Source organism: Setaria italica, chromosome VII (assembly GCF_000263155.2).
Source record: "Setaria italica strain Yugu1 chromosome VII, Setaria_italica_v2.0, whole genome shotgun sequence".
In the NCBI taxonomy this organism is placed as follows: domain Eukaryota; kingdom Viridiplantae; phylum Streptophyta; class Magnoliopsida; order Poales; family Poaceae; genus Setaria; species Setaria italica.
The window spans coordinates 23610802-23623926 of NC_028456.1; the positions used below are offsets into that span (position 1 = coordinate 23610802).

Here is a 13125-nt window from a genome sequence, read left to right on the forward strand (position 1 = left end):
CTTATTCATGTTCTTGTTCTTAGTCGTGTTGTTCTTATTTTGTTTTACTCAAATTTTGTCCTCAAATTCACTGTATCATGTTATTCAAAGGACAGGGGATTATATTGTTGCTATGTTTATATCCTGATAAAATGTACTTCCTCCGTTCCAAATCAGAAGTCATTCCAACTTTCCTGGAGAGTCAAATCATTTTATATTTGACCAAAATTATAAAGAGGATCACAAATGTTACTATGAAAATATATTTAATGAAAAAACTAAGGGCAAGTACATTGGTGTCGTCTAACAGGCGGTCTCATGCATTGACACGTAATCTTGAAACGATTTAACAGGCAACCCGTACAATGGGTTGTCTTATAAGTTGTCTGGTAGTGGTATATAATTCCTTAATTTGTTCATAAGAAAAATAAAATATTATGAGTTGCATGGCAACAATAACTCGTACAATGGTTGTTAAGTTGTCTCGTAGTCCTACAATTTAGCTCATGAGGTGGTTGTTTCGCGAAGCAACGATCTCTTTCTCTCTCCTTCTCTCTCTCTTCCACATCATCAAAAATCCTACGTGGCACTGCATGAGACGACCTATGAGACCGCTGACGTGTAGCAATGTACTTGCCCTAATAGTACTTATTTGATATCACGAATGTTAAAGATGCTTTGACTCTCCAAGAAAATTGGAATGACTTATAATTTGGAACGGAAATAATGTTTAGAAATAATGTTTAAAATTCAAGCGAATGGGAAATCTCCATTCACAAGCAGCCAATAAAAAATCCCCATGTTCCTAGCTTCCAAAGGTAATTACCCCGGCGGGTGCTATCTTCCCCGTTGGTGGGGGATTTTGTTTGCAAATTTTCTTCCGTGGATTAATTTGCCCTGCTGCTAAACTAGCCCGAAAAGGGAAACGGAGAGAGAGAAACTAGACATGACTAAAAACAAGGAGAGAGAAAAAAGGTGTATGAAATAGAGAGGAAAGCTCTCATTCCCAGCTTCCTCTACAACCGAGAGACGGAGAGCGCGAGCGAATCCAACCCAACCCACCCATCCATTTCTCGCTTCTTCCCCATTTCCCTATTCCAATCCTTCCTTCGCACCCCCGACCCTCCCCTCCGCCTCCGCACCCACCTCGCCTCCCCCCAATCCGCGCGTGCGCCTCGTCACCCTACCCCGATTGCTACCTCCTCGTGTTGGGCGCCGCTCCGATCCGCCCGATCCGCGCTGCTCCTGGGGCTCCGGCGCGCGGCGGCGGCGAGCGGCGGGGGCGGCGCAGGGATGGACTCCGAGGACGACATGCACGACGCGAACGATTCCGCCGACGACGACTTCTACAGCGGCGGGGAGGCCGGGCTCGCCGCCAGCGACGACGGGGACGCCGACTACGACTTCGCCGACCGCGACTCCGACGACTCCGGGGAGCTCCTCTCGCACCGGCAGCAGGTGATCTCGGGCTCCCTGCCGCGTGGTGATGCGTGGCGTGCGTGGCAGCGGATCTGCTTCCGGGCGGGGAATGTGAGAATTGGCGGGTCGTGAATCTAGCCGGTGGTTGATGAGACGTCTGTTTAGGCGTTGCACGTGTGGGACATTGCCTTCGTAGTTTAGTAGCGCAGACTGGGACGTGACGCACTGGCTCAGAGTGAGTGGTCTTTGCATAGGCTGTTACCCTTATACGAATGTGCAGTGGTGATGCAAGCCAGAGCCTGCGCAATCAATTGCACGCATGCGTAGGAGTGATGCCGTTGGTGCATAAAATGCCTGTCGGGCACTAGGCAAACACATTGTGGACAGACAATTAAAAACTTTCCATGAAAATTATGTGCACCAAGTGGTGATAGTGTAGAATATTTGTGATTACACGATAGAAATTTGAAGGTGTAGTAATGCTAAGCTTTATCCGCTTGTTGTATGCCAAACTACATATAGTATACGAGCTGCAAATGGCATGCAATCTGTAACAAATTTTAAACTCTGGACGCCCTACAAATAGCAAAGAGAAAGATTTACTGTACTTCTATGCCTAAATTCATTTTAAGTATTTAGGACTTAGAACTGGTGAGTGCAAAACAGTTTAATAACATGCTGTACCAGAAGAGCAGAATTGGGTGCAGTTCTGTGTAGTTCTGAAGAAAAATTGTGATGGGCAGACAAAGTTGATGATGGCGCAGTAAATCTTCACCTGTTTCTTTGTTTTCCAATTTTATCCTGGCTTTGCATCTTGTTCTGCCAAATGTACAACAAGCATTTCTAGTATGTTGTCACATCATCAATAGGTTAAGGGAGTGTGGATTAGAGGGATAGCACTTGGGGACTGGAGAATCCAATCCAATGTTACTCGGGGACCAGTGTCCCCCATTTACTTTCCGTATTTGATTGCTGGATCCAGGTCGTAGTCCTGTACCCATGTCTGTACCTGAGTAGCATTCTTGTGTCCAAAAACAACTTGCAAAAGCGGATATGAAGCTGTATTTGATTGCAACACCCTTGTCCGTGTCCAAGTAGCACGGTCCAATATCCTAGTTCTGTACGACTTTCGGTTTGATGAATTTCATCTATGGTATTTATTGTGTTTATTACTATGTAGATGTATGTACAATATCCTTATGTCTTGTTTATTTTACGGCCTGTTTGAATTTCATTTACAATTGGCAACAGATAACCAAAAAACTTGACAGGCAGGATTATTCTAAAAAACGTGATGGGCAGGATTATTCTAAAAAACTTGATGGGCAGGATTATTCTAAAAAACTTGATAGGCAGGATTATTCTATGGATGCTTGACATTGATGTTGAACTACTGTAGTCATTACCTGTCAGTTACAATTTTTTGCGTTAGGATGTCCATACATTGTCTTGAATTCCTTTAACGGTCTGAGTTCCAAAGTCGAGTAGCTTAGATCGGTTCTACTTGTTTCTGCACGTCTTTCCCAATGTCCCTGTTCCCTACCAATTTGCATTGACTTGGGGATGCTTGGGATAACAAGCTAATAATTTGAGAAGCTTCTATTCATTCTTCAAATCTACTTATGTTTCATGCTTCTGGCTTGCCAATCATGTAACACATCTAAACCGAAACAAATAGATATCCTGGAAGAAAGTTGACTATTAAGGATTTCTGTAGAATCTGGCAGTTCAAAACAAGCTTTAAATGTCTTCTTAGGGAAGCTACTGCCAGGCCCAACAGTTCAGGGAAGTCTGGAAGTGATTTGAGCATGATACTGGAAAAAAAATACATTGTTTACCAACCTTATAACAATGTGGACATCCGTGTGACGTGTTAGATTTTTCTGGTAAAGTGTAATCATATTGATTTGTCTAACCAGAATGTGTTGCTAAGAATTTCATTAGAATTATTTGTTGCAGTTAACATTTGATTCTCTTTGTGATAACATGCTGATCTCTTTGCTAAAAATTTAAGCTAGATCACTTGATCAGTTATCTTCATTCAGTCCTAGGTGTTCCTCATTGCAGTCATTTTTTTGTGCCCCAGCAAAATTATAGCATACTCAGTGAAGTTGATATCAAGCAGTGCCAAGAAGATGACATAAACAGGGTTTCAACTGTTCTTTCAATTTCTAAATCAGAAGCATGCGTTCTTCTTCGAAACTATAACTGGTATAGTCCTCACTCCTCACCCGCCATAAGATTGAAATATTACTATTTTAGATTGCTCCTTCTGTTTCCTTGCAAAATGTTTCCATATGATGGGCTACTAAGGTCCAAGCTGTTGCAAGTAAAGCATACAGGGTTGTGATTCATCTACAGCTTATGCTATAGGCTCATGTCTATTCACTTAAGGTTAAGCAATACTGCTTTAGCCCGTTAACAGTAGTGCACTCAAGTTTTATTAAATCAATTACTGCTTCAAGATGCGCTTCTTCATTGTTTCTTTTCGCATGGATTCAGAGCACAAGGTTGCTGATCTATCATTTTGTGTGTTGTTATTTTCACTACCTCATGTTAGTGTTCACCCTACAGGAGTGTTAGTAAGGTGCATGACGAATGGTTTGCCGATGAAGAGCGTGTTCGCAAGGTTGTTGGCTTACCAGAGAAGCACATGGAACTTCCAACTGACAGAGAAGTATGCCCATGCACCATTAGTTTCACTTGTTCTTTTAGTTGACTATGCACACTTCCTCTCTCCGAATAATATAGTAGTTCTTGGTTATTGCTGCTGTTACTTTTGATCTTGTTGCAAGTGTGCCTGTTTCATGTCAAAGTAAGTGCTTGAGGCATGAATGCGTTTGTGCATGGCTTAAGAATAGATCCAAGTGCTTGCGCCCCGGAGCACTTTAGGAGGCAGTTGGTGTCTAAGATATAGCATGCCAATGCATTAGTTAGGCGCTAAACTAGCCGTGAGCACAGGTAAGCATTGAGAGCGCTCGGTACAAACAGATGTTGCAATCTTCTTTGTTTTACTTTTGAGCCATTGCATATATCTTAATTTTTGGCACTGATTGTATTTCTGTTTTAGAACTAGATCAAATTCTCATTAGAGACGAAGAATTAGAGATAAAATCCTCATTTCCAATTGAAACCTGGTAATCCTAGTAGGCTAGTACTATAAATATGGGCTGTGGAGTCTGCTGGAGATCAATACTCAAATTATTGTATCCCAATTTGTACAATTTCTTTCTATATGACTGTCAGCACTCCCACCTGCATGCTGAGTATTGGATGATGGGAAAAATGTATCTGTGTATGTGAAGTGTATAAAATAGGAACATATATATTGTAGTCAGTCATATTTTTTAATTCATACTTCTATTTTTATGTGCAATAATTATATATAGCAATTATGTCAACAATCATATAATTATCTGTCCAATTGTTGGGGTAAAAAAGTTGAGACACTCAATGCTCCTGGACAGTTTGATTCTGAACTCCTTGATTCTTACGCATTTATTCTTACCATAACAGGTGACATGTGGAATATGTTTTGAAAGTTGCCCTCGCGGCACGATGAGTGCTGCGGCATGTGGTCATCCTTTCTGCAGTACTTGTTGGAGAGGTTTGTCAATTTGGGATTAAAATATTTATTGTTATATAAACATTGTCCCACTCGTGTGAAATGAATGCCACTTCATTCATATCAAACCGTTGGTCCATGGCAATTGCTTATCCAGCCTTATATTTGGGTGTTGATTGGTGATAGTTAATGATACCATATTTAGTGATTATATCTTTTGTTCTGCTACCAATAGTCGTTGCTGGCATTGTTATTTCTACATCACTTTTGCAAATACCCTTATGATTGATGTCATAGTTGCCTATAAAGTTTTTGAAAACAAGAATCTGAGAGCAGTTAAACTTCAGTTTGATTATCTTCAGTTACATCATTTGTTATACCATTCAAAGTTATCGCCAGTTGTTTTAACAATTTTGCAGAGATCGCTAGGATCCAGTACCTAACAATTGTCAATGGCATACATTTTCAGTCTAAGTGAAGATTCATTATATTACAATCTGACCTTGTTGTGGAAATTCGTTTCAGTTTCTCCTTAGCATGATGCAATTTACCCTTACCTCCCCATACTGCATTTGGATATAATCTAATTGGAAAAACAGATTAATTGGGTAGAGATGCGTATGATAAGAACTTTCTAGAAAAGGGAGGGAGTTTGCTGCTTTGCACCCAGCAACGACAAACAGGAACCACCTGTTGGGGGGGGGGGTGGAGGGTTAGTAATACTAATAGACTCTGCATGCACCGTTTTGTTACACAAGTGTCAGTATGGGTGTGAAGAACTCTACCTTTGATCTTTTACTAGAACTATACCATCAATTGACATTTTGCTATTGACAGGTTACATTAGCACTGCTATAAATGATGGTCCAGGGTGTTTGATGTTGAGGTGTCCTGATCCATCCTGTGCTGCTGCTGTTGGACAAGAAATGATAAATGCACTGGCTGATGACGAAGATAAGGAAAAGTATGGGCGATATCTTCGCAGATCTTACATTGAAGATAACAGAAAGGTAAGTTAATATAAATTGGTGTAGAGATGTTGGCATTTACCATACAACATGAAGAATAAAAAGCTGTGCAGCTGATATTTGGATTCACTCACTTCTGTAGATGATCTTTTTTTTATTATAAATAACCAAACCTGTTTTCTTCGCGTTCCCCTTTTCCCAAAAGAAGGAAGCCAACATTTCCTATGGATTTCGATCAATTGTGCACTGTGGTATCTTGTTCTTCCCACGATTGAATATTTACACTTTACACTATGCCAATTACTTAAAAAAACGATGTTACTTGGTAGTTGGTATGATACTATCTTTGACCGCCATATTTAGGCAGCATTTAGTTTGACACTTCTCATAACTAAAACTCATGCTGATTAAAGTGGGCTGTGTGGAACAGACAAAATGGTGTCCTGCTCCTGGATGTGAATATGCAGTGGAATTCGTCATGGGCAGTGGCAGCTACGATGTTAACTGTAACTGTTCATATGGGTTTTGTTGGAACGTGAGTACTTTGACTGATTAGTTTATCATGTTGTAATCAGTAGACCTTAAAGATTGTAATTTTTTCCCCTTTTACAGTGCACTGAGGAAGCTCACCGCCCAGTAGACTGTGCAACTGTTTCAAAGTGGATCCTCAAGAACAGTGCAGAATCTGAGAATATGAACTGGTATAGCAGGCACAAAGGACATTATGCTGACGTTTTGGTTATTGCCCAATTGGAACCAACCAACCCTCTCACCCCAAACCACACACACCAAATTTTAAGAAAAGGTGTTGCCAAAAAACCAAGCCCATGTACAGACAACTAAGCTCTGTACAATATTTGAGCCAGCGCGTCATTGCATATTTTGGCTTCTTCGACTATTAAAAAAAATCATGTGCTACATCAAGTTGTTCAGTGGTCCATACATATAAACTACAGCTTAATTGATGCCCTTTTAGTGGCATAATGATGCTCTAAATTCTAAAACCACCAGTCCACCGTTATTTGAGGTTGTAAAAAATATGGCTGTGTGATGTGTCTTGAGATAGTTTCTCTTCTGTTAACCTTAGGTAGTTCGAGTGTGAACTGTGTTGTTGACTTGCAAACTGTTTATTTATGTTTTTCAGGATACTGGCTAATTCAAAGCCTTGTCCTAAATGCAAGCGACCTATTGAAAAAAATCAGGGATGCATGCACATCACATGCACTCCTCCATGCAAATTTGAGTTCTGCTGGTATGCAATCTTTCTTCCTTTATACATTCTATATTCTTAGTACACATGATAAAAAGTGATTTCTCTATCATAAAACAGGTTGTGTCTTGGTCCATGGTCAGAGCATGGAGAGAGGACCGGTGGATTTTATGCTTGTAACCGCTATGAGTCAGCAAGGCAAGAAGGAGCGGTAGGGATTCTGAGATTCTGATTTAAGATGTCACCATGATCAGCAAATTTTAGATCATGTACAAAATTTCTCAAACCTTTTGTTTTGCTTTCTTGTGGCTACAGTATGATGAATCTGAAAGGAGAAGAGAAATGGCAAAGAACTCCCTTGAGAGATATACACATTATTATGAACGATGGGCAGCCAATCAATCGGTAAGTTGTTGAGTATGAAAGAAGTGACCCGAACAAATGTTAGATCTCACATTAGCATGGAGTTCAGGCCGACAATTGATGCACGTTAAGTGTTCTGTTGGCTAGAAATACCTGGTTGCTAAATAATGAAAAGGCATGCACCATAGTTTCTCTAGGAAAAAAGGTCAGATGAGATGTGCATGTAGATGTCTGTTGAGATATCGGTTCTTGTGCACATAAACCCTTACAGATGAAAAACATGCTATTGGTTACTTTAAAATATCCTCATTTTAATGGTGCAGTCAAGGCAAAAAGCGTTGGGGGACCTTCAAAGTCTGCAGAATGACAAGGTACAGTTTGAATATTATAATTATAATGTTTCTCTTTTTGCTACCTTAAAATGAAGTTACCTCTGTTCACCAATCCAAAATTTGTAACACTGACTTGTCCAAATCTTTCTTCAGCTTGAAAAGTTAAGTGACATACAAAGCCAACCTGAGTCACAGCTGAAGTTCATCATAGAGGCATGGTTACAGGTATTACTTCATTACTGCCCAGTTTAGTTCGTCATAGCCAAGTTTAGTTTTATCACAACTCCTGTTGCCCTCACATTACTGCTTTGATTTTCAATGTGCAGATTGTCGAATGTAGAAGAGTATTGAAGTGGACTTATGCGTATGGATTTTACCTGCCAGAGCACGAACATGCCAAAAGACAGTTCTTTGAATATCTGCAAGGTTTGCAGCTTAGCTTTCCATGAATAAACATGTATAGACTGCTGTTACTGGACTGATTTATTCTTGGTTTCTGTTTATTTAGGTGAGGCAGAATCAGGTTTGGAGCGGTTGCATCAATGCGCAGAGAAAGAACTTCAAGTATACCTTGAAGCAGAATCTCCCTCAAAAGATTTCAATGATTTCCGTACAAAGTTGGCTGGATTAACTAGGTATATATGTTACTTCTTTTTATTGCCTTCTATTCTGATGACATGAAGAAAACTTCATTTTTTAAATATAAATTATTTGACATCTTGTTTTGTTTTACAGTGTGACTCGCAATTATTTTGAAAATCTTGTCCGGGCTTTGGAAACTGGATTAAATGATGTAGGTCCTTCCACTAGCCATGGCACATGCAGCAAAAGCGCAACTTCCAAGAGTCTTGGTGGTAAAAGTAAGAGTGGCAAGAACAGGGCATCAAGCACCAGCTCCAAAACCGGTGGCTCAAACCGAGGTGTGGATGACAGCAACATTTGGACATGCGATCAGTGCACATATGCAAACCCCAAATCTGCCAGAGCCTGCCAGGCCTGTGACCGCCAACATCGATAGCGCTAGTCAGTTCCCATTTGAGTTTTGGACTCTATTCGGTTGCGAATCCTCAGGTGTTACCCCGTCATGCACTGCATACATGAAATTTAAGTGTTAACTGATATCTGGGGCAAGCGAGGAGGTATCAGTAGGAGGATTGCGGCATACTGTTATGAAAGTAGATTTTCGTGTATCCTCGATTGTTTGTCGGCTGACAGCACCCGTGAAGCCTCAACTCAGCATCCAGGTCGATTTGTATATAAGTATATCCACATCTGTAACAATGTTTTGTTTTATTGAAGTAGGGGGGCCCCAGGAGGTGCCCGCTGCCAAATGAACTGAATTGTTGTAGTGCTGTTGTAATGTAATAATGCATTGACCTATTTTAAAGAAATTTAGTCTTCCTGTTACTTAAATTCCAAGAGAGCTATTGGATACGAGGGGACAATTGTCTTCGGCTCTTGATTTCTGTGATTGTGGTAGCTGTGACTGTTTTCTGTTCTTACGAGTCTACCATCGAGGAACACGGCGACCACTATGCTCGGCTGATGTCTATCTCCTTAGATTTAGGGCTTGTTAGCTTGGGGTCCTCGCAAAGCTCTCAGGTGCACGATTTCGTCGCTCGCCGCCCTGAGGTGGAGATCGCCGCCTGGCTGCACAGCTGCCTACTAGGCACAAAACCAAACAGCCCCTTACAGCAGAATCCTCAATTTACACTACCCTAGAAATTCTGTCTGTCTACAAAACGCAACGATTTATAAGATTTTGGAACAATTTAAGCAGGGAGAGATCAGACGCGTGTATCTTTCAATCAAGCACCTAGATCACAGTAATTCTATCCTAAAGAATTCAGGATTGACGCCATACATGATCCTGACTATTTTAGTGGATTTGGGAAAAAAAAACTTTATACTTGTGACAATTTTTAATCTTAGAAGCCACATTTGTGGACGGTTGGGATAGTCAGAGAAATGTGTGCGTGCATTACACAAGGATGTGAAGCAGATACTCTGCAGTAATCAAAAGAATCCCAAAAATCGAGTAAAACAAAAGAATACCATAATCTAGCGATCTCGCATTTGGAAAGTAATTACGTGACGCCTTGATTGATATGCCTGCGTAAGGAATGCCTTGATTGATTTGCTGCGGCCGAATCAATCAGATCCTCATTTGGGCTCAGCGCCCCCAGAAGACGATCAAAACTTGCCGTGTTTAAACTAGCACAAGCTGTTTCCTCCCAAAACCATAAAAAGTTTCCAACCAATTCGCCCAAGGCCAAACCTTGGGTTCGCAACTCTATATATGCGCGCTTGCCCGCGGCGGCAACACACACCCGAGGCGCCGGCGTTCCTCTAGCTTCTCGCCATGGCTACTCCGATCGCGTCGACGACCGTGGTGTTCGCAACGCTGCTGCTGGTCGCGGCGTCTGCTGCGGACGCCGACCATCGCGCCCCGGCACCAGCGCCGGGTCCCGCGCGGTTGCCGGGGGCTCACGGCCCCAGAGGTGCCGGCCTTGCGCCGACGCCGGCGCCTTACGGCCATCCTGCCTCAGCGCCGGCGCCGGTCCACGCCCACGTTCCAAGGCGGCATCATTATCACCCTCGCCATCACGCCCCAGCGCCCTCTCCTGCTCATAGCAGCCAGCCGGCCAGCGCTCCGAGTCCGTACCACCATGGTGGCCACGACGCTCCGGCACCGGCGCCGGCTTTTGGCAGCCATGCGGCCAGCGCTCCAAGCCCGTACAGCCACCGCAACCAGAACGCTCCAGCGCCGGCTCCGGCTCATGGGCATGGCGCCCAGCCGGCCAGCGCTCCGAGCCCCTACCACCATGGTGGCCGCGACGCTCCAGCTCCGGCGCCGATTCACGCCTACCAGCCGGCCAGCGCACCGACTCCTTACAGCCATGGTGGCCACGGCGCTCCAGCGCCGACGCCGGTTCACGCCAACCAGCCGGCCGGCGCGCCGACTCCGTACAGCCATGTCGGCAGCCACGCTCCAGCGCCGGCGCCGGTCCACGCCAAGCAGCCGGCAAGAGCTCCAAGCCCGCAGCACCACGGTTCGTCAGTGGCGGCAGATGCGCCGTCTCCGCACCACGGCGAAGCGACGGCACCGGCTCCGGTCCCAGCCACGGCTCGCGTCGGCGAAGAGGCTCCCCCACCGAGTGATTTCGCAAGTCAGCCGGCTTCTGATTCTCCCTACTACTACCCCTCGTACGCGCCCGCCCCGGCGCCGGGAGGTTTTTCTGCCTCCGTCGCCGTCCCCGGTGGAGCATCGGGGCTGCTCGGTGCGATTGCCCTGTGCTTCTGCGCGGCCGCGCTTATTCTTTAGAACAGCTAGGAGAACCTGTCAGCTATGTAATAAGTTTGTGTCCATCGGTGCCTGTCACAGCAACGGAAGCTCTAGCAGAGTAGCAGATCAGGATGCAGCAACGGAGAACACATTTTGATTATTTTATTCCTGGGAAAGTAATTCTTTTGCATATTGAATTGAATATCCATGGTTTGAATGTGTTGTTTGCATTAAGTAACTCTAGGACATCTGCATCTTTATACGATACACACACAAACTATGTATTGCCTGTATGATATGCAAACTATGTATTGCGGAAAGAATACGGAAAGGAAAAAAAAACATTGCTTACGTGTGATTTTGGTTCATAAGAAACGCAAATATATGAATTGCTAGCTTGGTGTCCAGCGATCGTCAATTCGTCAGTTGTGTGATGAGTTGGTATCCGATGAGCACCAGCGACAATTGCTTCCTCGCTTTTAGTTTGTGTCAATAACACTACTTCTAGACCTTTGATCTCCATATTCACCTAGATTTCACGAAGACCAGCGATGATGAAGCAGTGTGTAATGTATGTGTGTTGCCATCATTTTACTTTAGTGGCTCCTTCCTACATCCGCTAATACTATTGGTTTTTTAAATAAAGGATAAAATTTGGCCTATTATATACACATGGTGGATATATACAGCCAATGATTATAAAGACTAGACTATAATCTAAAAAAAGAGGAGCTTAAAAACACATGAAAGAAAACTCTAAAACAAAGAGAGACAATTAGAAGACTGAGTTTCAATCTTCTTCTTCGCCCATATTTCTTGCATTGTGTTTATGCAGCAACAATCCATCACATCTCTCGTCTGCATAGAAACTTAATGTTGGACTCATTTTGTCAAAAAACTTATCTTCTTCCTCACCAAAACTTGTCGCGTAGACTCCACCTAAGTAATGAATGTCGGGCCAGAGGATCTCCAAAGCCACACCTCCAAGGCGAGCTGGAGTAAGATTTTCACCTAGATTAGAGAACCAACAACCAACAAACCTTGCAGAGAGCACCAAGAGGGAACGACGCCCTAACGGCGCCGCCGTTGCTCACACAGACATACGGTCGGGTAAAACTTTCGTCCGAAGCTCATGCGAGCTCACTTCATCAGCACATCAAGAAGCCACTCATCACCTCGTTGCCGGACGCCGGTGACAATCGCGAGCGTCCCCGCGGGCGTCGCCGCAGTGCGCGCCAACAAGGAGCTCGCGCCGCCGCCGTTGCCGTCTAGGCCCCACTCGCCGTCACTACCCAGGGCACAAGGCCGCGAGCCACCGCGGCACGTAGGGCCCCGGATCACGTCGTCCAGGCTCGCGCCGCCGTCGCCCAGGGGCTCGCGCCGCAGACACGGACGCGGGCTCCCCGCCACAGGCCGGGGGATACTTACCACGCAGCAAAGCCGCTCTCGGCAGACCCAGCGGCCGCCACGCGGAGCCAAACCCGCACCGGCAGCAGCGACGTCGGCCGGCTCGAGCCACCTGCAAACGCCGTCATCGCCGACCCGGCGGTGGACGCGCGGATCTGACGGCCCCGGCGCCAGCCCAGCCACCGCCGAGCCTAGCCGCGCGCGCACCATCAGCACCGGCGCAGCCACCCTGAGCCCCGCGTCATCGCAGCCGCCAGCCGCAGCAAGTACCTCGGCCGCAGCCAAACAGCACAAGCTAATACTATTGGTACTTGCACCCTAATTATTATCGCATATATGAAGGTGGAGTGTTGCTCGATCTTGTAATTTGCTTTGAAAAAAATGGAATCGTCTGGATCCCTGGGCAAAACTTTAGTCCTGCACTTTTAGCTCATTTTTTAAGTTCTGAGGATCCAAATAAGTGGGCTAAAGTGAGCAAATAGCTAAAATCTGAGCTAAAATTTTTTACTCCCAAAGAGGTTCTAAACTGGGCTAAAACTTCTCGGGGCGGGCGCTGGACGCACGGTAGCCCCTCCAGCACACCCGCACCCTATCCT

The 13125-nt window shown here is 44.6% G+C and overlaps 2 protein-coding genes across 2 annotated transcripts; both read left to right on the plus strand.

Annotated features, from left to right (window-relative positions):
* The first annotated feature begins 962 nt into the window (after positions 1-962).
* On the plus strand, positions 963-9255 carry LOC101754801 (probable E3 ubiquitin-protein ligase ARI8). The gene is made up of 15 exons (XM_004975999.2): positions 963-1437; positions 3485-3609; positions 3973-4075; positions 4915-5005; positions 5801-5973; positions 6362-6466; positions 6544-6632; positions 7076-7183; positions 7262-7352; positions 7457-7546; positions 7828-7875; positions 7990-8061; positions 8163-8262; positions 8345-8471; positions 8572-9255. Exons 1-15 carry the CDS (start codon positions 1273-1275, stop codon positions 8852-8854), a joined length of 1770 nt encoding a protein of 589 aa, XP_004976056.1. The 5' UTR covers positions 963-1272; the 3' UTR covers positions 8855-9255.
* Positions 9256-10198: 943 nt separating this feature from the next.
* On the plus strand, positions 10199-11161 carry LOC101760489 (skin secretory protein xP2). Its single transcript, XM_004978048.1, has one exon. It carries the CDS (start codon positions 10199-10201, stop codon positions 11159-11161), a length of 963 nt encoding a protein of 320 aa, XP_004978105.1.
* The last annotated feature ends 1964 nt before the right edge of the window (positions 11162-13125 follow it).